The following is a 26,772-nucleotide window of genomic DNA, read 5'->3' as shown; positions in this document are numbered from 1 at the left end:
CAGGAAGAAAAAGACCAGATGTCGGCCAGTTCACCTATGTCATCACCATGCTTGCCTTTGGTAACTTGGTGATTTTTTGAGTGCTTTTAATGATCAAAGTGTAATAGTTTTTAGTGTTAAGACGACACAAAGCAACTGTTTCTTTATGGAAATCTCAGTGCTAAGATGATAGAGGGTCTGATAGGTGTGTCCTTCACAAGCAGAGCAGGTGTACAGTGTGGTCCCAGTGCCAACGATGTTCTCTTCATAGACAAAAGGGTCAGGTAGCTTTTCTTGGCCCTTGGAGTTACGGCTTCAGGTGCTCAGTCTCTGGAACACCGTTAATTTTTCAGGAAAACGGCGGCCAACACAACTGGCAAGTTGTTTGTAGGGGAGTGAGTACAACTCCCCACACAGCCACACCGCCGGGAGCCTTTCCAACAGCTCTGGCAGGTACGGAGCGAGAGGCAAGGCGCAGTGCTCAGCAATGCTCGACCCGAGGCCGCTGCTGGGCCCGTGCCCCTGAGCGCCGAGCCCAGTCCGGGCCGGCCGCCCCACGCCCGCAGCGGGCGGCAGGCGCAGCACAGCGCACTTCAGCGCGGCCCGGGCGGCGGAGGCGGGGGAGGAGCTTGGCCTCCCGCCCCTCCCCCGGCGGCGGCAGCGGTAGCGGCAGCGTGCGCCCGGGTGCGGCGACCGCAAGCGGCTCCTGTTGCGCCGCTCGGTGCCCCGGCTGCTCGGGTCCTCCCACCACCGTATAAATCCTGGGGCGGGAGGCAGCGCCCTTTGCTCCTGCCCGCTGCGGAGGAGTAGGAGCGGTGCCCCCTGGCGCGGCGGCTCCCCAGGCACCGTTTTTTATTTCCCCAGGCACTGTTTTTTCCTCTCGTTTTTCACACCCTGCCCTCGGGGGCTGGCGGCGTGGGGAGCGGCGGCAGGCCAGAGGGTGCGGAGGGGGAAGATGGCGTGGAGCTGCGCCCGGCCGCCGCGCCTTCTTCTGCCGCTGCTTCTGGCCCTAGCGCTGCCGGCGGCGGCGGAGCGGAGCCCCGGGCCCGGCCCCGCAGGTAAGGCGCGGAGACCGGGGATACGGTGGCGGGGTCCTGGCCCTGCGGTCGCGCTGTCCGTGGGGTGTGTGTTCGGGTGCGGGGAGGGTGGCGGCGGTGAGCTGCCGGACGGGCGATACCGGCGGCTTTGTGCCTCCTGACTCGGTAACATCCGCCAGGAAGGGAAACCCCTCCCGATTCTGGTACGGAGGCTGGAAACCGCCGCTTTCACGATTGATTATTTATTTCCCCTCCCTATCCTTCTCCGCTCCGCACTTTAAAAATGACGCTGTGGGCGCTGGAGCGGGTTCTGCGGTGCAGGAGGGGGTTGCGGCGCCGGCTGGGGCGGGGATCCCCAGGTTGCTCTCGAGAGGAACCGCTTGGCTGAAAGTGATTTGACCGGCCGAGGTGGGTCATGGATACATAATACGCCTTAGAAAAAGAAAAAATAAATAGAAAAAAAATCCTTAATGGGAAGTGAGCCTCCCTGACTTTCTCATTCTTAGCCCTCCCCGCCCCTTTTCTTTTCTTTCCCTGGGACAAGGTGGTGATGAAGATGTTTTTCCAGGGCTGGGAAAAGCAATAGCGTCAGGCACCTCTCTTAAGCTGTACAACCGCTGATGGAAGTTTCCTACTTGATGTAAAAAAACTCAGCTGGATAATTCAGTGCCTCTTTCTGCTCCGTAGAGACTTGCTTTCTTTCTGCTTGTTGTGTTTTCTAGTAATTTTAGCGTTAGGGAGCTAAAGGTAGAAAGAAGTTTTTTCTTTTTCATGTGAAATAGAAGAATGGTTACAGGAAATTGCTTCAGAGGGAGGTGTCCAAGCACATGTGTCCAACTCTATGGCAAAAATAATTCCTGCTCTAATACGGAGTACTTCTGATTTCCATTTTAAGCCTGTGAAGGTATTTCATCACATGAAACCCAAAATATTTTCATTTCTTGGCTTGTTTACTTAAAAGTGTAATCAAGTTATTTTTAATTTTCTGCTGATGGGCAGAAAGAAGTTTGTGGGGTTTTTTGTTTTTTGAGAAGTTTCTCAGCAAGTTCTAGTTTTGCTAGGAAAGCTGCTGACTTGGTTGATAAAAAAAGTTATAAGAAGAAGTTGTTGATGAATACCGGTGTCTACTCAATGAGCTTCTCATTTCCAGTTTTCTTAATGCTTTGCTTCTTTTAGTAATTCAGGTGTTTTCTCTGAAGGCTATTGTGTGCACTGCAGTTTGCAGTCTGTCAGGGCTGTGTGAGCTTTACCTTTCAGTCTTCCCTGTCCCTCAGGAGTGCAGCCTAGGAGCGCTTGTTTTGAGTAAAATGTTGAGCTTGTCACTAGGGCAGTGAGATTTTAAGTCAAGCTCCTTTGGAAATCAGCTATTGCTGTCGCAGTTATGTTTTCTCAAACATGTCGATGCAAATCATGCTTTTTCCTTAACTGTGTACTTGAGATGTGGGATCTCAAGATGATATAAGTGGATAGTGAGCATGGTAAGGATTTTTATGTAATCCTGCTTGTGCTTAGAAGTGTGGAAGGCAGAGTGTGTAGTCCAAACAGCACTGTATGATTCAGCAAACCAGAAACAGACTGCTGTGTCAGTGTAAATAATAAAAGGGATGCTAGACAAATTGCCATGCTAAAAGCTCTCATACATTTATATATAGGTGTTCACACAGGAAGATAGAGATTCTTTTTAATGTAAACATGTAGCATGAATTGTGGAGGGCTCTGCTGAGTTGAAACCAAACCAGTCCTGGAGTAATTTCATGACCCCAGACACTGCCTGCTGTGTTTCTTGGTTTTGTTCTATTTTTAACCCTTAAATGTTTTCCTTGAGTCTGTGCTGTATTGCTTAAATAGGAGCAGCCCTTACTGTGCCTCAAGTTCTAGAAATGTTTTTTAATTGCTGGTCTCTTGGTACTTTGTACCATTTGGTTTAGAGCAGCAGGCAGACACAATTTATCTATCAGATTTTAGAGCAGTCTATTAGCATTGCTTGCCTCAGAAATAAGCTGCAACAAGAGTCTCTGAAACCAGCTGCCAAGCTACATCTTTATGTCTGAAGACTTCACTTCTTCACTCAGGCTTGGAAAAGCTATAGCAAGAGAACTACCTGTTGCACAGCAGTGGTTACTTGAGCAGTGAGCATTTGGCGTGGCAAACTGTGTTTGCAGAAGTCATTCCTGTGCGCCTTTGCCACAAGTTTATTTTTCAAGCAGTCACAGAGAAGAGCACCATTGAGCTTCGGAACAGTGACTCCTGTATGATGAAGATACAAGAGTTTCTGTGTTAAAACAGCAGCATTTAAATGTTTCTGTTGCGCTGTACTTGCTGCGTGCTCGTTGCTCATTTTGTAATGCCATCCAAGATGCATGGAGAAGACATTTGTCATTGTACTAACAGCAGACACTCCTCTTGGCAACAGATGAAAATGATGTTCTTACCTAAAGTGTTTTATTAATCAGCTGTTGGCATGGGAAATGGCTTTGCTGCTTTTGAATCTGTTGCCCGGAGCAGCTGTGGGGACTTGGCTGGCTGGAGCATGGCAGCGCTGAGGTGTTGGGGCCCTGAGGTGTTGGTGTTGAAACCACAGCAGATGTGGCTTTTGACGTGGGCCCCATGGCTCACTGCTGTTTGTAAGCATTCCTGAAATGTGACGGGTGGGTCGGGAGTGGATCAGTCCTGGAGGAGGCCCCAGCAGCATGGATGGCTTTCCAGAGCCAGCCGGGCTGGGAGGGAAGGGAACCTGGATGGCTCTGATCTAGCTGATTGCTGACTGATCTAGCTGTGCAAGGACTCACTTGGATATACAGCCATTTCTCTTGACTTTTTTGGAGCTCAGCCAAAATGGTTGCTGTGAGTGACAGTGCAAGATTGATAGGCTCTTTCCTCTGAGACACCTGTGCAAACGAAGGAATTTAGTCCATCAGTCATCTTGACATACTGCTTAGAAGTACTTAAAGACTGTGTCTGCTTGGTGGAGGAGAAGATATATGTATAGCACTGTATGCCTGCCTCCCTCTCTCTGTCTGATTTTCTGTTTCTTCCTTCTCTCTTGATGCTACTTTTATCCTAGCTTGCCACCACAGTATCTAAAAAAGCTATATAAACCTGTATTGGGGAAAAGTGCCCTCTGTTTCTTGGAAATGTTGTGCCCTTTTTGCAAGGACCGTATGAAGAAGCTGTCACCCACTTTACCCAGAAGCAGAAGGTAAAGGCAATGATCACTCATGTAGACACCTTTAGGCTCCAGTTTTGAAGTAAAACTTGAATAACAAATGAAACAGTATGTAATGGGAGAGTCAGATGTGTGTCTTTGGAAATTAGTTAAAAGTAAGTGAGTGTAGCTGCAGAGGTACAAAGCAGGAAAGTTTGTGTTTTTCCATCACTTACCTTTTGCTTGAAAATACTTGTCCCTGGCAGTCTGAGTTCTTCGTAGCACCTGGTTTAAATGCCACACAATGACAGTCTCTGTTACAAAATGGCCAAAAAAAAAAAAAGATTTATTTTTGTTTTAAAGACATTTTTAGGTAGAAGGAATAATTATCCTGTGAAGGTGAACCACAGTGGTGGATGTCGCATTGCTTCTCTCTCTGTTATGCAGCAGGGTTGGATATGATCATTGCAGTTTTGGCTATAAAAGGCATGTCTAATTAAAATATGAAAAAGTAAAACAGTTGTTACCTTTGTCATCAGCAATTGATGTTGTAAATTGCAGTGTAAAGTTATAGTGGAATTACCATCATGGTTTTCTGAGTCAGGGAGATTTGGTGTGAAACGTGTTCCTGTTGAGGACTTAAACTAGTGGATTATTTCTCAAAAATTTCTTTATGCTGGTGGCATATTCTGGAAAGTCATGATTTATGTCTGAGTTCTTGTTTTTTTCCTGTCACTGCTGCTTACTTAAGCAAAAGTGACTCAGTCTCTTTATGGGGAAGTGTTTAGTTTGTCTAGTTAATTTGTTTTATTAGCAGCATTACATTGTGTAATCAAAAGCAATATTTCATTTCTGTAGAGCTGTTAGTATGAAACAAATTATTTGACGTGTTGTTCAAGCGAATTTGCTTCTTCTGAGGAGTAAGTATTATTGCAATAAGGGCATTTTTATTTTAATTTAAAATGTCAGGTTTGTATAATTTTTGAGGGACCAGTTGCAAGGCAGGCTAGTTTAGAAGTGAAGAATAGTTTTGTTCTCTCTTAATTTAAATATACAGCTTGGCTCTCCCAACACAAAACACAACTTGACCAAACAGATCAGTTGCAGGAATGTGTCTGTATGTGTGGGCATGTTGTAGTTCTAGAGAATAAATGACACTTAATTGTCAGGCAGTATATGCTTGCAAGCACAGCCTGACACCACAAGTGGCTTTAGGTTGTTTTATAGAACTGCTCCTGGTGTATTTCCTTAAGGTGAATTCAGTTTTGAAAATACGAATTATATACTTGTCATGAGGGGGCTAAATGTGTAAAGTCACTGTTTTGTCCCACATACTTTTTTTTCCAGGACAAAGAATTCCTTTCACAATTTATAGTATAAGGAAAATGAAACAAACTACAAGTCCACTAAAGTAAAAGAGTAAATACTTCATTTGATGATCAGAGTAATTATTCTTCCTCATTTTCTGTGTCTGTGTGCATTTTTCTATATAATAAATTAATATAAGCACTGAAACTTAAGAAGTCTAAGTGCCTAGTAATAGTTGAAATAGAATATTGATAAATAATACAGTTGACATTTGAGAATTTTGTCCTATTTCTGCTTGAAACAAAATTTTTGTGGATTACCTATAATTTCTTTTAAAACACATGAGTATTTTTGTAATGGAGTATTAAGTAATTACAGACTAGTTTCCTTTAGAGTTCAGGGCTAAACAGTAGAACCCTGCTTTGGCTTAAAACGTTACATTCAAAGCTATAGGATAATTCTGAAGGACCCCACTTTATTTTAGTGGTTGGCCCACCATCTCTTACGGTCTGCCCTTTGGAAGTATTTCAGGGTTCCTTCTTGGACAAGCTGCAAATCTGTTGATCCACTGTGGATATTCTTAGAAAATAGAAATGGGGAAATAAAAAAAGGGGGAGGAGGGATAGTGGTGGTTGGAGGGAATCCTTTTTGATTGTAGTACTGCAAGTACATTTTCAAAGCTATCATGCATTATTTGTAATGAAAAAAGACAGAAAAATGGTAAATAGAAATAGGCTTGGCATTTAAGTGCCTTTCCTTTGATAATTAATACTGTACCTGTGAGTATAAGTCTTAAGGTCCTGAGTGAGCCCATAACGGGCTCTTATGAAATCAGCTCTGCCAATAATAATAATATCTGATACCAATTGCTTTTGTAATTTTCTTCTCCTTTTTTTTTTTTTTTCTTTTCCCCCCAAAAAAGTAGGAAAGTAGAAATGGTTTGTTTAGTTTTGTTTTCCACATGAAACTTTAATACAACAAAGTGTTTCCTTAGGCTATCCTAGTAAGCAGTTTACTAATTCTATTTTACGTCACTGTAGAGCAGTTGTACACATGTTAGATCAGAACCAGACCCATAAACTTAATAACTGAAGTTGCTAGGTCAAGTCTTTGATGTTAAAAATATTTTTAAAATCTACATTATACCTAACATGTCACAGTGTCTTGTGTCAGAAGTAGGACAGAAGTCTTGGTGCTATTTCATGGTTTTAAAGACTTGAATTGGTCAAGGTGGGGCACTGCCTGTATCTTGAGTGTGTGAAGTTTGAGTTACTCATTCAGAAGATGGATCTTTGAAGAAGTATGTTTTTTTCCTTTTCTGGAAAAGGAATGGTCTCTGTTTCTCCTTGGAGAAATTTTACATGTCCCATATCTGGACGTAGGGCCAGATGTGAAGCTCTAGGGCATCTTTTTCAAATGAACTGACTAACTGGGGTGGTAGCATCTTCTGACAAGAGCCATGGTGCTGGCTGAAGGGCGTTTACGTGCCTTCAGAACGGCTCCAGTCCCAGCTCCTGTTTCTCTTTATTGAAGAAAAATCTACAGAGAAATTGTTATTGCCAGTTTCAACTGCTGAATTTCATTGATGGATTGATTAGCTGTCAGAAAATGGACTTTGGCAATGCCTGGTACTGTGTGTGACTGCTTCTGTTTAAACAGCTGGATTTGCTAAACAACAGCTTAAGACAAAGCATGCTCTTCTCTAGATACATATTTATGAGAGACAAAGAGGGCAAGGCTACAAAAAGGCAGAAGCTGAGTAAACTTTCTCACTTAAGCAGCTGATGTTAATTGTGTCCTGCTCTCAGCTGTGCAGCTTTGCTGACAGTTTATAGCAGGGCCATCCAATCAGTGCATTCAAGCAAGACCCAGCCTGTGCCATGACTCCATCCACTCCCACTCTAAAGAAGATTTTTGTGGTTTGATAGCTATCTGGGCACTAATAAACAGCTGTAACCTGATCTGTTCCCTGCTTGTCAGGAATTCAGGCAGCTCTTATTGGAAGAGTTGCTTCATACATGGGAATGATGTCATTTACAAACAGATGATTTTGATTTTTTTTCATATCTGGGAACTAAGGAACGTGTCTTATCTTTGCTGTACTACAGAATAACTGATTCAGTAAACAAGGTCTTATCCAACTCCACTGAGGCTGATGGAAAAACTCTTGACTACTGCTGCTGGTATCTGGTTTTGTTCAGCTATCAAAATGTGGAAGTCTTGCTTTTGAATGAGTGCAGGCCTGAGCATCAGCCAGTGCTGCACCTGGGGCTGATGTGGTTGATTGATGAGGCACACATAGGTCTTGTTGATGTCTTATTGAGTGTGTATTCAATACTACTAAGTTAACAGAAAATAAATTAAGAAGTGAGACAGAACAAGCTTTCAAATATTTTCTTAAATCAGTTGTGTATTAATATTGGGAGTAACTGCTAATGTTTATGTGAAAGTCTGTGTACATATATATGCCTATACAGAAAAGCAAGTACACTGATACAGTCTGTGGGTGGTGGTTTATTTATTTATTTTTAGAACTGGTTTTATTAAAAAGCTGATAATTTCCAAGTAAACGCTTCAGATGCTGTATCTTTGTGACATCAGAGGTGATGTGATAAAAGAGAGGCAGTAAGCAGTAGCTCAGCAGGCTTCCTGCTTGGGTCTGCATGTAGAAGAGGGAAATAGCATTAAAGTATGGTAGAATTTCTTGACATGAGAAATCTTCAGCATTTTCATAACTAGATTTTTGAAATGCACAGTTGTTGCAACTGTTCATCTCCATGAATGGAATTAGATTGTAGACATCTTTTAACAACAGTGGGACTCTTGATTCATAAGCCTCTTTCTAAGTCTTCAGTTGAAATTCGGTTAGTAGGAAAGAGGAAAAAAATGTTAATGAAAATGTTAGTGTCTGCCCTGGGGCTGTGTGTTAGCAAGTGCTAATCTAGCATATGTTCTATATTATGAGAAGATTCAGAGCAGCTCTTGCTTAACATAAGCATGCATTTCTGCCAGCACATAAGGGAGAAGTCTTAACATGCAACGTTTACTGTTGCTGTGGAAGTTGCAACAGTACCAGCTATTCAAAAGTAATTGAAACTGGGAAATCAGACTAGAGAGGTTAAGAAAACTTTCTGCATTTTTTAGTTCTGTTCCCTGACTTGGGAGAGTGTTAGGAGAATGTCTGTTGCTCTGTAACTTCATCAAATTTGACAAATAACCTGGAGGAGCACAGAAAGTATTATCCACAGATAGCTCATGCATTAGGTGATCCCTGATAGCCATAAATGTCAGTTGTTGTCATGAACTGTTTGTAACAGTTTAAAGGCAGATTTATTTTTTTTTAATCTTTGTGTGCAGCTTGAACCATTTTGAGGATCAGGTGGTAGAGGTGATACCTGCATACCTACCTTCGTTCTGCGATAGCTATGCTTCAGCCATTGAAAGACAGACTTCTGTTTACTATGTTCTAATTTAATATGCCTGGTTTGAAGTGAAGAACGTACAAGTCCACTAATTTGAAAATTAAATAATGTTTGTGTTGCTCTTTATATTTTTCAGTAATACATTGTATTGAAATGCCGTGATTAACCAGGTTTGTGATACAGAGGAAAACAAACCAAACTTCCAGAAGAGGTCTGTACACAAAGGTCACCTTCAAAATCTGGCCTTTAAGATCTTATTGAAGTATTGGTTCTTAGATATCCATCTCTCACACAAGAATATCTGTTGGTATAGGAAGTCAGTATTTACTAGGTGTTAGGCAACCAGTGACTGTTGTTAACATGATGGCAATAATTATTTCCCCTTTTATTTTAAATCTTATACCTATCCAATCTTTCTTGAGTTTTTCAAGCATTTTTTTTCTCTCCTCCAAGCTTGTTTTTTAACAGCAGTCCAGCCATGCTATTAAATTGCAGAAGATCCAGTCTTACAAGGTGATTATGGCTATGGTTAAGGGGACTTTGAAATCAGTCTGCCTTGCCTTGCTGGGAGTGGGGGTGAGTAGAGGCATGAACCAAATTTGAATATATAATATAATGGTAAGATTAAATAAAATTTAAAAAAACCTCAAACCTCAGTTTCCAAATTTCCAAAGCAGTATTGTCAAAGAGTCATCTTTCTCCTCCTGAAGTGTAATGCACATTTATTTTCTGACCAAAGATGACCATGTTTACTATTTTAGCACAATGTCATATTTTTGAAGAATCCTGGAGAAAATAAACAGCTGTTGGATGGCTCTGTATTTTCCTCTGCCAAAAGCTGGTTGTTTTATTTGACCAGAAGTTTTTCTGTTGGGTTACAACTTTATTTGACTATATGTATGTCATATAAATTAGCAGTGGGTAGATATATATGTTTAAAGTTTGTTTTTCACATTGTGTATTTAAGGTTTATTTGCTGCTGGATTACATTAGCCAAGTGTATGTTTGCAGGTATAACTTATAATCATGGTTACATTGTATATGATGGGTTTCTTCTGTCTCCAGCTGTTTGACATCTTTTCAGAGTCTTTTTTTGAGGGACAGATGGAGGACTGTGTTGTACTAAAATTTTGGATTTTGAAAGTGCTCTTTGATAAACTTTTTTAGTTGGCTTAGCAGTTCTTTGGGTTTTGAACATGTCCTTAATCCACATTAGTAGGGAAGTTGCTGTTGACACCATTGATGACTAGCTGCCTGCAGCACTTCCACGTGGCTCAGAAACATATGGAAGAATTGTTCTTAGTAAAATAATCAAAACTGTGTGGGAAGAGAATGTGTTATCATGACTGTATTAGCTCTGTACAGTATTGGGTAACCCAGTGATTAATTTCAGATTTTTGAATGTTTTCTTTACTATTGTGGGCTTAAGCCTCATGCTGGATTTTCTTTTAAAAGCTCATTCACAGTTTTATAATTGAGAATTCAGCCTGTTATGTTACTCACTTTTATGGAGGAAACAACATCTGAGCCTATAAATTTTCCAGTAGGCTTTGTATCAGCCATTATTATTGATCTCACTAACTTCCAGGAGATACTATATTTTATATTTTCTAGGATATCTCCTAGAACTATAAATCTGAAATTGTAAGAGGTCAGTTTAATAATGACATTATTCCTAAATAGTGTTTGATAGCTACTGTTTTTAAGATGGGTTGTAATGGCTTAATGTGGTGCCATGCGCAGATGTCTTCTGATCTCACAACTCGTTCCAGAGAAATCCACGGTACTTGAATCCAGGGACTAAATCTCGGCTCCCATGTGGCTGTGAGCAGTGTCCTCAGTTTTGGCTGCTTTGAAGCTGCTGTACTAGTGCCTGCAGCCCCTGGTAGAAATTATGTAGTAATCTCTGTCAGTGTTCATTCAAGATAAACAAGAACCACGTGGGCGTGCGAGGAATGACTGCAGTTCTTTGCCTGCTCCTTTGCCAAGGTACAAGGAGAGAGGTCACTGCTACTTAAAGCAGCTCTGCCATGGCACTTCCTGCCTGAGACCTCGCCGGGTTGCCAGGCAATTCACTGCAGACAAGGGCTCTGGTTTATAAGTCTTTTCTTTTTTTCTGGAAATAAATATTTATGATGCAGTCAGATTCCTGATGGTAGCAGCACAGAAGTACAAATAAAAGAGAGATGTTTTGATAAACCTTCACTGGATTTCCTAGTACCTTGTGTGCTCTGTATGCAGTGTTATCTTTCACAACTTGAGTGCTAAAGTTTTTCTGATTTGCATGTAAATATGAATTCTGTTTGTCACTGGATATACTTTTCTTGGCCAAAAGTGTACTCTCTCAGGCTTGTTTTCAAAAAAGAACATCTGTTTTGTGATCGGAAAGCTGTCTGGAATAATTACACTCTACTAACTTCTGCACCCTCATATCTGGCATGAAGCTCTTCAGAGTTTTGTTTTTTTTTTTTCTCTTCCCCGTGCCTTCCTGTTGAACTTTAGCATTGGGTTTGCATTTCCTTTTTACACAAACTGACTTTACTTGTGGAAATAAATGCCAAGCTTGGTAATCCCCTCCAGTGACTGCCAAGATGCCTCTGGCAAGCTGTGTGCCTGGGAAGCCCAGCCCTGCTGGGCAGCCCGTGCCCTCTGCGGCATCCCAGTACCCTGCAAGTGTGGAGGCTGTGACCGCCTGCTGTGTTCTTGGTTTCATATATGTTTGCATTTTGGTGATGCTGTTGCTGCTTGTTGGCAGACATTACTGAGAGTGTATTTGCCCCCTTATGGGACAGTCAGACTTAAGAATCTGGATAGCTCAAGGCTTTGTGAAAGTAAGACCACCCAGCAGAGCTCCTTAGGGTAGAGGCCTGGGTGGAGGGCAAGGTTGGGGCTTATCCAAAGTGGATGGTAAAGCAGAAACAGTGCCTTAGCTGCAGCTAGAATGCATCATGGGCTTTTTGTGAAGACTGGGAATTTTGTGGCTCTCTTGCTGGGGAGTTCTGGGCCACAGTGGGAACTTGGGGACTGAGTAATTGCTATGCCTAGGTCTTCACTGCACAGCTGGAGCCCTGGAGCTGGCACAGCAATGCTGCTGGGGATGCTGGGCCACACTTAACCTCTCAGTGTGATGTTTGTGTGCACCCCAGCCTGTGGTAAAGGCTCTGGTGCTGCACTGAACCTCTGTACCAGCAGGACCCTTCCTGGAACCAGACCTGCTCTGCACAGCAGGGACATTGGTGGTGGCTGCAGCTGACACAGATGCAGCTGAGCACATCCTGAAATGGAAACAGCACTTGGATAAACTGAGTCCCCTGGGATCTGTGTTCAACTTGCACAATGACACTCTTGTGAGTTCACTAGAGCCACTTTGGGTTTATGCTACGAGACACAAATGGGACAGGTGTTCTAAGGGGTGACTGAACCTAAATGTAGCAAAGATGGAATGGATTTCTCAAACTGAGTAAAGTTAAAAAGAAATTAGCCGATGTATTTGTTGTCAGAAGCATTCAATTCACTCACTTCCCCAGGAAGAAAAAAATCTCCCATGCTAAGCTTTGTGGAACTCTGCCAATAAAACTGGTACAAGTTGTCACATCTAAATATAAGTCACAGAGTCCTACATGAATTACATTAATATTTTTGTGACGTCTTGCTAGCTGGAAGAGAATGGTGCTGCTTTCTTCATTTGGTTAATAATTCCCCCTATAACATGCCAAGGTGTAACTGTCATTTGATGCACGCTGCATTGTCTCTGCATACACAGTGCAGGCAAGGTAAAAGTGTTTTTCTCTGTCCTTTGGTCAGATACAGAGTACTTGAAAAATACCTCACAAAATAAATAAAGCCAAACAAAATAAAAACCAACTGCCACCACACCCTTCAAAAAAACACCCCTGTCCCCAAAAAGACTAAATTACTAAATTAAAGACTAAGTGAAGCCCACCATTAGCAAGTTCACAGATGACACTAAGTTGGGGGGAGTGTTGATCAGCTGGAAGGCAGGAGGGCTCTGCAGAGGGACCTGGACAGACTGGAGAGTTGGGCTGATTCCAACAGGATGAGGGTCAACACGGCCAAGTGCCAGGTCCTGCACTTTGGCCACAACAACCGCATGGGCAGCTCCAGGCTGGGGACAGAGTGGCTGGAGAGCAGCCAGACAGAGAGGGACCTGGGAGTCTGGATTGACAGGAAGCTGAACATGAGCCAGCAATGTGCCCAGGTGGCCAAGAAGGTCAATGGCATCCTGGCCTGTATCAGGAACAGCGTGGCCAGCATGTCCAGGGAAGCGATTCTTCCCCTGTACTCAGTGCTGGTGAGGCTACAGCTCAAGTACTGTGTCCAGTTCTGGGCCCCTCAGTTCAGGAAGGAGATTGAGGTGCTGGAGCAGATCTAGAGAAGAGCAAGGTGGCTGTGAAGGGATCCAGCACAAGTCCTGTGAGGAAGGGCTGAGGGAGCTGGGGCTGTTTAGTCTGCAGAAGAGGAGTTGTCTTGTCGTCACTCTCTACAACTCCCTGAAAGGAGGGCGTAGCCGGGGGGGGTCAGTCTCTTTTTCCAGGCAACTTATGAGCAAGACAAGAAGGCATGGACTTAGGCTCTGCTGGGGGACGTTTAGGTTAGATAATAGAAAAAATTCTTTACAGAGAGGGTGATCAGGCATTGGAATGGGCTGCCCAGGGAGGTGGTGGATTCTCCATCCCTGGAGATTTTTAAGAGGAGACTGATGGGGCACTCAGTGCCATGGTCTGGGAACCACAGTGGCAGTGGATTCAGGGTTGGACTTCACGATCTCAGAGGTCCTTTCTAACCTGGCTGATTCTGTAAATAGTCTATATAGAAGTTTGGATTCTACAGGGATTCTTTTACACTATAATTACACTTCTGCTGTGCTTAAATATTATTTAAGTACCACCTTCATCTAAAAGCCTGTGGTGCAGAAGAGACATGGAAATAGAGCCTTTTAAACCTCTTCATCTGTAATTTAAAAAAAAAAAAAAAAAATTGACCATTGGTAAATATACTTTAAAAAAACCAAAACACTTTTCCAATGTGAATAATACCTTTATAAAAAGAGTTTCCTGTTTGTTCTGTGACTATTTGCAAACCTGACTCAGACAATCTACTTAGATTGCTTCAGCAGCTGTGAGTGTAATACATGTTCTTTTGCAGCTGCATGCCAATATAAATGACATTATTTGTCTGCTCAGCTTTTTTCATTTTATATGGCTCAGGTTGAAATCCCTTATGATTTGGCACATTATTCTCTTTCCTCCTGTTCCACAAAACTCAAGTAACATACTAGACTCCATAGTGAATTCTGAAATACATGAGCAATGTGTAGGTGGAATTACTGTGGGTTCCATTCACAGAGAGGAACAATAGCCCATAAACCCCAGTAAATTATTTTTTGCTTGCCAAACTGTACTTGTATGTTGATTTAATACTTACTTTGACCTAGTGACCATGGGAGGAATGTAACACAGCCCACGTTTTGTCATTTACGTAATTTTGTCCAGTATAGATGTTTTGAAATCCTTGCTGTTAGCATTTCTCAGGAAGGAGTAGGTGTAAAATATGTCTGCCCCAAACCAAATTCTGCAGTTGTAGTCAGTGATTGATCAGCCACCTAGGAAATTTTCAATAATGGATTTACTTGGTCTGGTGATGCAGTCTGGTATGATAAGCTTTTTCCTCTAATTTGAAAATGTAGTGCTTGAACAAAAAATTAATCATAACTTAATATGTTCCATAAAGAAAAATCCTCTCTTCTGTCTTCAGTTCTGGTTTGGTCATAGTCTAAGATATGTTCTCTCTGTAGTGATTCCTTTAGAATTACTTTAGATGGAATAATCTTTAGATTAAATGATTTTGAAGATACTGAACTATTATTGCTGTGCTTATGTCTATGTGTGAGTGAGTGATCTGGGAGTGCATTGCACTGGAATCCTCTCTGTAGGTCCTCCTGCCCTTCTGAGATGTACTCATAGGACTGTCTTCTGACTCTCACCTACAGAAGACTACTAACACTCAAGTGAGAAAAAAAGGTGGAGTAATTCAATCTTCTAAAACAGTTTTCCCAATATTTTGAGGTTTTCAAGTTGATTGAGGAGTTTTGAGTATTTCCAGTTTCTTCTTTGCTGTGTATTGTACTGCAGGAGTGTCAGTCTGGTTCAGTAGGGCTCATAGTTATACTAGGACTGGTGAGCAAAAGGAGACAAAAACAGCTGTGGCAGCGTGTGAGAGATCTGCAAAATTGTGCATGGTGGAGGGGAGCAGCTAGAAATGTCTGTAGTTGAACAACTTGGACAATGTCAGATAAAAACTATAGGAGCCTGCCCAAGGCACAGAATATTGTTTTTTATGGAGTAAGTGCTGGGCACGTTGTCCTGTCACTGCTTAAGGGTAATCTCTGCTCAAGGAGTGATTAGGTAAGGATGAGGTCACAAAGTGGACCAGGTGTTTTGGTCCATCCAGGTCAGAAAACCTGTAAACTGAAACTGGTAGAAAAAGGAGATAAAGTGCCTTACATGTTTGTCTTATCCTTGCTGTTCCTCATGTACTCTGTTATAGCCGCTATTGGGGATGGACTGGCCAGACCACTGTCTGACATGGTAGGAGTGTTCTTGGAAGTGACCTGTTGGCTAGGGCTGAATCTGAGCCTTATTTTAGTGGAAAAATACCAGAGGCTCCTGAGACCAGTCTGCATAGTTTGCCTGCTGTGACTATTTTAAACAGACTTGAATTTCAATAGAACAAGTGTTTTTTTTATGTTGCTCTGCAAACTGTGTGTGCTTCTGTAATTATTTTTGCTTAACTGAGCAGAGGTACACTTGAAGTACCCTGGTACTTGCCTGCAGGGCATCACACGAGTAACCAGCAAGGTGCATTTCTTATGCAAAGTGGGAAGCAGATCATCTGTATCTTAATTTGGATGATGTTAAATAAAACAACATGGCAAGCGGTGACTGATTTGAGCACACTCAGGGTAACATCTCGGCTGTCTGAGGGTGGCTAAATCTGATGGTGGAGAGGCTAAAGGGTTAATAGGAATGTTTGTCAGAGCAGCCACTTCCACTACATGATACTGTGTTGGTGAAGATAAAGCCAGAGGATGTTTTTTGTGAATTGAAGCAGCAACCAGCACTATCTGGAATGTTCATCAGTGGCGATTAATTTTACTTTCATATAAGGATTGATCTCATGGGATCTGTTTAGAGGGCAGCTGTTGCTTGAACTCTGATCAAACTGGAGAACTTAAATGTACTCAGGGATCCAGGCTGGTCTGATTAAATATTTGGTGTTGGGTAGGGGTACTGTCTTTCCAATAGCTTTTGAGTTATGTTCCTTCAATTATGCAGCATATCGCATAGGGTGCTGCAAGGTGTTCATTAATTTAATTGGGAACCTGTTCAGTCTGAATTCATGGCCTCACTTGAACTCTGTCAAAAGCCCTGGAATATGAAAAGGAAATTGGTTGCACGGTCATTTGCCTGCATGAAGTAAGAGGACAAAATTAGCACTGCTATAATTTACAGAGGCTCTGAATAAAAAAACAGAACTGTTGTCATTTGTCTCTGCCCAAGGCCTTAAAAGCACTAAAGGTTGCCTGTCTGGGACTTGTTTCCATGGTTGGTTTTTTTGGTTTTTTGGTTTGTTTTGGGTTTTTTCCCCCTTTGTTTTCACAAAGAATATGAACCACTTGCTTTCAGGGGAGTTTCTGAGGTTGGGTGAAGTTCTCTGGTAGCATTCAGTCCTGAGATAAGAGATCACAGGATTAGCTCAGACTGAAAAGTAGCAAGTTACTTTGTGTTTTGAAGATTCCTTCCTGTCCAATAGTCATACCAGCTTTGTTTCCATGTTTTGAGCTAGTTGTTTATAGAGCAGATACATTTCCTTGCTTTCCGTTCCTGAGGATAGAGTTTTAAATACATCACCCTTGCCTATAGCAATTCTGGTGTGAGGATGTCTCACACCTTTAATACGACAGCATTTGCCTCCTCTCCTTGAGTTGGATGCAGGTAAGTCATAAAGTCTCACCAATCCAGTGCTGTTAAGTGCATATTTTGTTATAAACTGTGCTCTGAAAACCTGTTAATGCATGTTCCTTCTTTTTCTCCCCCAGATAAACTACTAGTATTTACTGTAGCAACTAAAGAAACTGATGGCTTTCACCGGTTCATGCAAACTGCAAAGCACTTCAACTACACAGTAAAGGTGTTGTATGTTTTTGTACTGAATTGTCATACTACACAGCCTTTAAGAGAGACATGGTGCAATAACAACTGAAGTATCCTTAGCTTCCTTGCATGCTGGGGCAAACTTAAAAGATTCCAGAACTTTGGGGTGGGTGGGGCATTTACAGGTGGCTTTGCTGCTGTCCCTGTTGCCCACCTAATGGTCCCCCTGTGAATTACCAAGAGAGAGTACTTCTTTAGCTGTTTTAAAGATTAGTAGCTATTGTTATCAGGGTGCTTGGTCACTTAAAGGTTCTGTCATGATTTGTCATATAGCCTTGCTTTTCAGTGTGGCTAATTTTGTTTGCATGAATACTTTTGTAAGCTGCACTGCACTCAGAGGGCTTTGGGTGTCCCCTTCCTCCTTAAACAACACAGGATCCCTGCTGTGGGGTGGGAGGGAAGGTCACAACTGAAAATTTCACTGTGTTTCCCAGGACCTAGAATTCTCTGAGAGGACAAAATGTTTTTATCATTCTGCCAGCTTGCTTTGCTCCATGTCTCTGCATGTCAGGTACTGAGGTTGGCCTCTGTGTGACCTTGGGGAAAAAAGGAAGACACTAACCTTCGTGTAAACTTTCCCCACAAATTGGTGCTGCAAGAGAAACATCCAGGAGTACAGATAGTGTTATAGAATTTTTCTCTTTACTTACCACATTATTTACACAATAAATAGGAAATTACTTGGGTCTCTGAAGTCTGACTTCTGCCACTGAATTTGGAATATTGAGAGAACCTTTCCTAATATGATAATACTGTACTAAAGCACCCAGAAGCCTGATCTCTGGATGCATCTGATAGCTTTGCAGATTTGTCCAAAATATCATGCAATGTAGTTCTCCCAGGTTTTATAAGTTCCAAAAATACTATGTTCAAAACCCACAAAAGTTGAAGGGTTTTTTTGTTTGTTTGTGGGTGGTTTTTTAGATGTAATTTGCTGTAGTATTTGTCTAGGGAGGAGTTTTGTTTCTAGGAAAATCTATCCTTTCCTTGCACAGAAGTGTTCTGGAGGGAATTCAGAAAGGCTGCAGTTCGCAGTTTGTATTAGTACTACACTGATCCACCAAGGTTTCTTAAGCTTCCTGTTCCTAAAGTGATTGTATTAAGTCTCATTCATAATGTTTTTCCAATACAAGATTTTAAAAAAATTACTACTTTTTTTTTTTTTTTCCTGAAAGGGACACATTTGAATAAATGGTAGTAGCAGGCAATTGCTTGATTCTTACTTGATTAAGAAATGTCTCATGTTTTTGCAGTGATGTCATTGTGGTGAATGCTGTTTCAGACATGGAAAACTTATGATGCTGAAAATGTTGGCTGGCTATGCTTTAATGTGTTGCTTCTGCTTTAACATCTGTTTTCAATAAGGGTCTGCTTTTAAAAGCCTCCTGGTTTTGTGTACTAGCAAAAAGTGCTTTTTTCTTATTCCAGGTACTTGGAAAAGGTGAAGAGTGGAAAGGTGGTGAGCTGCCCAACTCTATTGGTGGAGGGCAGAAAGTTCGACTGCTGAAAGAAGGCATAGAAGGCTATGCTGATCAAGAGGACTTGGTTGTAATGTTTGTTGAATGGTGAGCAAACCTGGCTTGTTGCCTTTACATTTTAGTCTGGGTAGGCATGCAAATATAAGTGCTGTGACATGCTGAAAGTTGCATGTGGTTTTCCCCCTTGCTGTTTATTTGAGAGAGTTTGCTTCCGTTTTTCTTCATTCATAAAAACTGTAGATTGCTCTTGGAGCAATTGTTACTTTTTTAATGGATTTACAGATGTAAGAGCTGTTCATAGTTCTGCTGCCTCCACGGGGTAAAAAAAATCTTATTGGGACCTGACAGGCTTTTAGGCGAGCATTTGTCCTCTCACTGTTTGGCTGTGGTGAGGGCAGGACATGGCTGCTGGCTGGGAGTGTGGAATGAGGAGGGAGCAAAAATCAAAAAGCAGCTCCAGAAATAAAGTGTCCAGTGGGAACCAGAGTGTGATCTTATTCCATGAGGTAACAGTGATATGGAGGAAGCTGGAAAATGGGCCTCTGAGGAAAGCAGAATTTCTTTTACATGTTAGAGAACTGAAACAGTTCCCCTGGTGTCTGTGCTGGAAGGATGGAGAAAGTGCTGCTGCAGATGCCAGATTATAGCTCATAGCGCAGCTATGCTTGAACATCCTCACTGGAGGCCAAATACGTTTCTTCCTGTCACAGAGAACAGGAAGCTCAAACATGTTAAAATCACACTTTTTACGTTGCTTCCCTCTACTTTTTTCCCCTCCTCTTCTTTTCTTCATTTGCTCCTGTGACATGAGCATGATTAGAGCAGCTAAGAATCCAGCTGACAGCAGCTGCCAAGCTCTTCCACACTAGCATTAACCAGAGCAGGGTCAGGGCTCTACAAGAATCTCCACAAAGAAGAGATGGCACCAAGTCCTGATCAGGGACATGAGGCCCCTGATTGCAAACAAGCAGCCTTGGGAGTTAGCTGAGTGCAGACTTGGAGAGGTTCGTGCATGGGTTCACGCTGCTGTTACTGAGTCATGTTGGAGTATCTGCTCCAGAATGTTCTTTCAGCTCTTAACCTGCTTTTAAAAAATCTATTTATTAAAAAAAAACTAAAAAAGTCTGCAAGAATTTTAGGGGGTTTTTGCAAGCTGGAGAGGTTCTGCAGGATTTTTACAGCAGACAGCATCATGAGTGAGAAAGTGGTCTGATGGTATTAGCTGGAAAGTTCATTTGTTCTTTTGCGTAAATGTTTAAGAAAGTTGGAGCAGCCTTTTCTTTTTTAATTTTATCTCTTACAATAAGTAGAAGATAGAGCTAGAAAACCGATGTCTAAATTATCTTAATCTCTTAATGAATGGGAGAGTACAGAGGACCATGTGTGTGGAAGTACAGATTCCATAGTCTTTCTTGCCAAGAAAAATCACAGTATTTAAGGCCTCCCAAGTTCCTAAGGTTCATAATCCCAAGTACATACTGATTTAAATCTGGTGGAACTGATTCCAAATAGAGAAAAAAAAATGTTTGCTGATTCTTATATTATGTTTTAATTCTAATGAGATTTTTCATTTCCAGGAATCCTGGTTTGCAGTTCAAATGTTTATCAGTGTAGCAGTAGGTTTGAAAAAGACAAATACAGTGAACCTCCTTTCTCTTTGAGTGTTTTTCATTATATTCATTGTGAAGCATTTGGAATATTAATCTGGGGGTGTGTGGAGAACTGGTTATTTAGCAAACTTAGCTTCTTGCTTTTTTCTTCTTCAGAAATATTTTATGTGGCTCACAACTCTGGTTGTTTTAACTTCAACAGTTTGGACAGCTTGCATCTAGGTGCAGAAAGAAAAATGCTTCTGCAGGTGGAATGCTATGGGGTTGGGCTTGTTTTTGTGAGAGCTTACTACTGGTTTACTTTGGATCATTTCAGATTGGACTGGCTAATGGCCAGTGTAGACTGGATAAAATGGTTGATTTCATCCAGAAGTTCTACAGTTTGTATAACACAAGGCTTTTGAAACCTCTCAGGTTTTTATCGTTTGGGCTTTTTTGTTTTTATTATTAATTTTTAAATTTTGTTTGGTTTGTTGGTTTGGTTTTTTTGTTTGTTTTTAAAAAAACTTTTTAAATGAGAGACAATGAGAGAAATGAGAGAATGAGGGAAATTGCATTTTTTTCATTGGTGATGGTGTGATCATGGTGGGGATACAGTGTAAATAACAAAATATCTGTGTGGCTGAACAGTCCAGTTAAACAAGATGAAATATGGGACTGGGATTATTGGTTACTAGTAAGCCCTCTCATGTTTGTATTTTGAGCTCTTGACCTGCAGCTCCAGTAGTACCAAGTTCTTGTTGCTAGAAAAGTTGCAAAGAAATATACATTTGATTTAGAGTATCTGAGCCACCGCTGGTGTTTTCCTCTGTTGCTGGGAGCACTGGGTGCGTAGCTGAGATGCTTTGCTGCTGCGGCAGAGGAGGAGGGATGGATTGGATTCCAGCCCCAAGCATCCGCCATCTGGGAGCTTCAGGAAATGGGACTGGAGTTGTGGAAACTTTCTGTTCTTTTTTTCTTTTTTTTTTTTTTTCTTTCTTACTCTCTACTTAATTGGAAGGATTTATGTCTTCATAAAGAAAAGAGTGAGTGTTTCCAGCTTGCCCAGGCAGCCTGCTTTTTCCTGGATGTATCCACACTTTTTCTTCCCTGTAAGATTTTGAAGCCCTGTTCTGCATCACTCAGAAGAACAGTATAAACTGTTAAGGTCCTGGGACCTGTTTTGTGATTGTCTTAGTGGTATAGACTTGAAGTGAATCCTCCCTTACAGTAGAATTGAGTGCTGGATAGACTGATCATCATCTAAGATAGCAGATAAACAAGGCAAATTGGCGGATTTATAGGTTTTAGTTTGAGTAGTTTTCCTGTTGCCTGGAGGGAGAAGTAGGAGCCTCACAAAGCAACTGGTGAGGAGACTGCCCCAAGGAGTGGAAGGATGGTGGGGGTCCTGCCTGGGGGCAGGTGTGGTAGCAGTCAGTCACATCTTGACAAAACAGAGAGCCATGTAAATTAGTGAAAAATGTAGGTTTGTGCAGGATTCCCACTCCTACATAATATCCATTAGTATGTGAATTTTACAATACTTGGTAATGCAGCTCTGTACTGTGCTTTGTATTATGAACAGTGCTAAGTAGCATATCCCTTCCACAAGCAGATCCTGTGGCTAGCCCAGCATGTTGCTTGACTTTGGCTTTCTTTTCAGAATGACAGTCATTGGCAGCAATGTTCCAGGAGTGTTTGGTTCCTTCCCACAGCCTGCCATAAGCTATTAAGTTAAAGCCTCAGACAAATCTCTGTTTTTGTCTGTCTTCAACTTGTCTCCTATTTCTTGCTTGTTCTTCAGGCTCATTCTGGCTTTGAATTGGGCTACACCAATTGAAAGGAAAAGGGAGGGAAGTGTATTCCTGTACATTTGGACAGAAATAAGGCAGTCTTTGCAGAACTGGGAAAGCTCCAAGATGTACAGTATTTCTTTTCATACCTTCTTCTGCCAAAGTTACAGAAAAACAAAACAGTGAGAGTTTTCAGAAATCCGTTTACTTTATATAGACTACATTACACACTTCCTCTCCAGGATTCATACTTAGCACTGTGGTAGAAATCTTTTCTTTTGCATTTGTAAGCCAGCTGTTGTTCATTTCACTCAGGGCAATTGCATGAAATATGCTTTGAAGAAAGTATGTTTTAAATAATCAGTAATGGTTGATCTGTTACCACTATTACTGACTAGTAGTTTGCAGTGCAAAAACTTCTGTGAACTGCAGGCAGAGGTGCTGCTGTCCTTTTGAGCCCAGCTAAAACAATGCAAGAACTAAATCTAGGTCAAGGTTAAACCTTTAAAATTTTGGTAGCTATTCCATTTCTTTGCCCTATATCAGGGCTGATGATTTTCAGTTATTAAGGTATATGTGTGGAATAAGAACATATCTGCATTCAGACAAGGAAGCTGTGAGGCTGAGATGCTACCATTAAATCCAAATATTCTGCTTCTTCAGCCAGAGACTAATCTATGACATGATTCCAGTATTACTGTGTCAGGGTTTCATGCTGTGTAAAATTAACCTTGAAGTGGTTTGCACATTACTGCTTTTATGTGTAGATCTCAAGTGCAAATAAAGAAACTTTGTACTTTGAGTAATTTAATAATTTATACATATTTTGAGAGTTGGGAGTTTGGCTCTTTCTGTTTTGAGTTAGTGTTGACCTTGAGCTGTGGGTAATGTCTGTTTTTAGAGATGAGCCTTCCACCTTTATCCCCGGTAGGAGCTGGCAATCTGATGAACAATAAAGGCAAGTGAAGTTTTTTGTAAATAGATATTGTGAAGTTTAGAGCCTTTTGAAGCCCTCTTCAGCACATTAAAGAGATTAAAAGAGAAATCCATATATTATTAGGATGCAACAAAGTTTAAGTTTATGGACAACTAGACTTTACTGAGAAATATTCAAGTACATTCTTGATAAGACTTCTCAGAAGTAAGTCATAGAATCACAGAATCGGCTGGGTTGGAAGGGACCTCTGAGATCATCAAGTCCAATCCTTGCTCCACCACTGCTGTGGTTACCAGACCATGGCACTGAGTGCCACATCCAGTCTCTTTTTAAATATCTCCAGGGACAGAGAATCCACTACTTCCCTGGGCAGCCCATTCCAATGTCTGATAACCCTCTCCGTAAAGAAATTCTTTCTAATATCCAACCTAAACCTCCCCTGGTACAACTTGAGACCATGCCCTCTTGTCTTGCTGAGAGTTGCCTGGAAAAAGAGACCAACCCCCACCCGGCTACAACCTCCTTTCAGGGAGTTGTAGAGAGTGATGAGGTCTCCCCTGGGCCTCCTCTTCTCCAGGCTGAACAGCCCCTCCCTCACCTCACAGGACTTGTGCTGGAGTCCCTTCACCAGCCTAGTTGCCCTCCTTTGGACCCGTTCCAGCACCTCAATCTCCTTCCTGAACTGACATTCAGTTCAAGTTGTGCCTTTATCTCTCTAATTTTCTTTCTACACAACCTATGTTCCTAAATTCTTCTTGAGCAGTTAGCCCTTTTTTCTATAATCAATAGGCTCTCTTCTTTACCCTAATTTCTTCCAAAATCTCCCTGTTCAGCCAGACTGGTCATCTTCCCCGCTGGCTTGCCTTCCGGCACACCGGGACAGCCTGCTCCTGTGCTTTCAAAACTTGCTTCTTGAAATACGTCCATCCCTCCTGGACCCCTTTGTTTTCAAGGGCTGTTTCCCAGGTTACATTCTGAATCAGTCTTCTGAATAGGCCAAAATCTGCCCTCCAGAAGTCCAACGTAGAGGTTTTATTGGCGGCCCTCCTTGCATCCCTGAGTATTGAAAACTCTATTATTTCATGATCATTGTGTCCCAGACGTCCACTGACCACCACATCTCACACCAGCCCCCCCCCTAGGAGGTCTAGTGGGGCTTCATCCCTGGTGGGCTCATTTACCAGCTGGAGCAGGAAATTATCCTCTAAACACTCTATGAATTTCCTAGACTGCCTCCTCTCTGCTGTGTGGAGTTCCCGGCAGACGTCCAGCAGGTTAAAGTCACCCACAAGAACAAGGGATGACAATTTCGAAGCATCCGCCAGTTGCTTGTAGAATAATTCATCACCCTCATCATCCTGATTGGGTGGTCTGTAACAGACTCCCACCAGGATATCAGCCTTGTTGGCCTTCCCCGATTCTGATCCACAGCCACTCAACCTTATTGTTACTGACTTCAACGTCTACAGAGTCAAGAGACTCTCTAACATATAGAGCTACCCCTCCACCTCTCCTACCCTGCCTGTCCCTTCTGAAGAGCCTGTAGCCACCCATGGCAGCACTCCAGTCATGGGAGTCATCCCACCACGTTTCCATGATAGCGACTACATCATAGCTTTCCTGCTGCACGATGGCTTCCAGCTCCTTCTGTTTGTTGCCCATGCTGTGTGCATTGGTGTACATGCACTTCAGCTGGGCTGCTGATTTGGCTCTTAACTTGGGCTGTCCACCCTTGGGCTCCTTTCTGGAGAGCCCAGTTTCAACCCCTTCAAACCTAGTTTAAAGCCCTCCTTATCAGCCCCACCAACTTACAGGCTAGAGTCCTTTTGCCCTTGCTAGATAGATGAAGCCCATCTGGTTTGAAGAGACTAGGTTTGATAAAATTTGGCCCATGGTCAAAAAACCCAAAGTTTCACTGGCGGCACCAATCCCTTAGCCACGTATTGATATGATAGGTTTTCCTCCTCCTCTCCTCATTCATCTCTGCTACTGCAGGAATTGAGGCGAACACCACCTGTGCTCCTGACCCATCAACTAAACAACCCAGTGCCTTGAAGTCCTTTTTAATTGTCTTAGTACTTCTTCCATTAATGTCATCACTGCCAGCCTGGACTACCAACAGTGGATAATAATCAGAGGGCCAAATTAGCTGGGAGAGTCTCCTACTAATATCCCTCACCCGGGTCCCAGGAAGGCAGCAGACCTCCCTGTGGGATGGGTCCGGTCCATATATAGGGCCCTCAGTTCCCCTCAGAAGGGAGTCACCAACTAAACTACCCTTTTTTTCTTTGTAGCTGTAGTTGTAACCCGTCTGGTTGACGGGGGGCGAACAGGAGACCTTCCAGACAGATCTTCCTCTTGTCTGTCCTCTGCCTGATTCTCTGAGTCCAGGGCCTCATGTCTGTTCTCTAAGGGCACTTGGGGAGATGGTGGGGGTTGAGAGGGGATTCTTTTGCCTCTCTGATGAGGGACCTGTTTCCAGTCCCTCCCATAGACCTGGTTTGCTCCAACTGCCTGATGGCAGGAGGGGCAGGGCTTCACTGTCTCCTTCTGGACTTCTTTTGGGTTAGAAAGGGTGTGACTCCACCAGTCAATTTCCCTTTCACTGTTCCTAATACTTCTTAGTCTCTCTACCTCCTCCTTGAGTTCTGCCACCAAGCATAGCAAGTCATTCACTTGCTCACATCACGCACAGACCCCACTCAAACCATCCTCTGGTGCTAACACGAGGTTCAGACACTCTACACAGCCAGAGGCCTGAGACCTGAACAGCTACGTGTCTCTTGCTGTCCTCCTTCAGGGGTTCTGTCTGTGTGGACACACCCTGCGTCGTAACAGCACCAGGTTTTGCTTTTTTGGAGACCATTGCTCCTTCAAGAGAGCTGGGAGGTGGCTGTGGCCCTCCTGCTTACCCCACCTATTTGCCCTGCCTGCGCAAACTGCCTTGCTAACTGCTGTGTCCCGTTCCTTTTACCTGCTCATGTTTGCCACGCTCTGGGTCACTGGGGCTCCACGGAGCCCTCTGTATCCCCCTGGGCAGTGCTGGGTGCCACCCCCTTATCAGCATACATGCCTCACCTGAGGCCACCAGCAGAAGGTGCAGCAGCTCTTCCCAGCCCTCTATATCCCTCTGGGCAGTGCTGGGTGCCACCCCCTTATCAGCATACATGCCTCACCTGAGGCCACCAGCAGAAGGTGTGGCAGCTCTTCCCAGCCCTTTATATCCCTCTCAGCAATGCTGGGTGCCACCCCCTTATCAGTGTACATGCCTCACCTGAGGCCACCAGCAGAAGGTGCAGCAGCTCTTCCCAGCCCTTTATATCCCTCTTGGCAGTGCTGGGTGCTGTCCCCTTGTTTGTGCCATTTTGTTTTGGAACACTTCTAGAGTTTCCCACTGAGGGTAACTTCAGTTTTCTTTTAGTCTAGCTAGCATACTCTGTTTCACCTGCTAGGTTTTTTATTTTATTTTTACTTTAGCACATAAACAGTTTTATAAAGGGAAAAATGTATTTTTTTTGTCAAAATACAGGAAATCTGAAAATCAATTTCTGGTAGAAAAAATATGGAGGAAATATCTTAATGGAGGAATGTTTAAATGTGGAAGATTATAAAAAAGAAGAGAATTAAAATTGAAGTGAAAACTGAATGGGATAAATATTTTTGATTGAAGTTTTTCTCCAAGAAGGGTTTAGGATTTTTTCAAGGTGGTAAAACATGATTTAATTAGTCTTTTTTCAGAATAAAGGGGCTGTTTGTATGATCTGTAAAATTACTTTCTGTTTTCAGCACAGATGCATTAGGGTTGAACTAATCAAATGGCCATCTTTTTTTTTTTTTTCTTTTTTGTTTA

At 42.5% G+C, this 26,772-nt stretch overlaps 1 protein-coding gene across 2 annotated transcripts in view; it reads left to right on the top strand.

Annotated features, from left to right (window-relative positions):
• The first annotated feature begins 619 nt into the window (after positions 1-619).
• PLOD2 (procollagen-lysine,2-oxoglutarate 5-dioxygenase 2) overlaps positions 620-26,772 on the top strand; it is a 50,620-nt gene continuing 24,467 nt past the window's right edge. For both annotated transcript variants that reach the window (XM_030455988.1, XM_030455987.1), the window contains exons 1-3: positions 620-1,037; positions 17,011-17,102; positions 18,554-18,690. In XM_030455988.1, the coding sequence (XP_030311848.1) occupies positions 935-1,037; positions 17,011-17,102; positions 18,554-18,690 (332 nt within the window). In that variant the 5' untranslated portion in view covers positions 620-934. The remainder of the gene's footprint in view (positions 1,038-17,010; positions 17,103-18,553; positions 18,691-26,772) is intronic.

Source organism: Calypte anna, chromosome 9 (assembly GCF_003957555.1).
Source record: "Calypte anna isolate BGI_N300 chromosome 9, bCalAnn1_v1.p, whole genome shotgun sequence".
In the NCBI taxonomy this organism is placed as follows: Eukaryota; Metazoa; Chordata; class Aves; order Apodiformes; family Trochilidae; genus Calypte; species Calypte anna.
The sequence above is the reverse complement of the archived record's forward strand: the minus strand, read 5'-3'. Positions and strand labels throughout refer to the sequence as shown.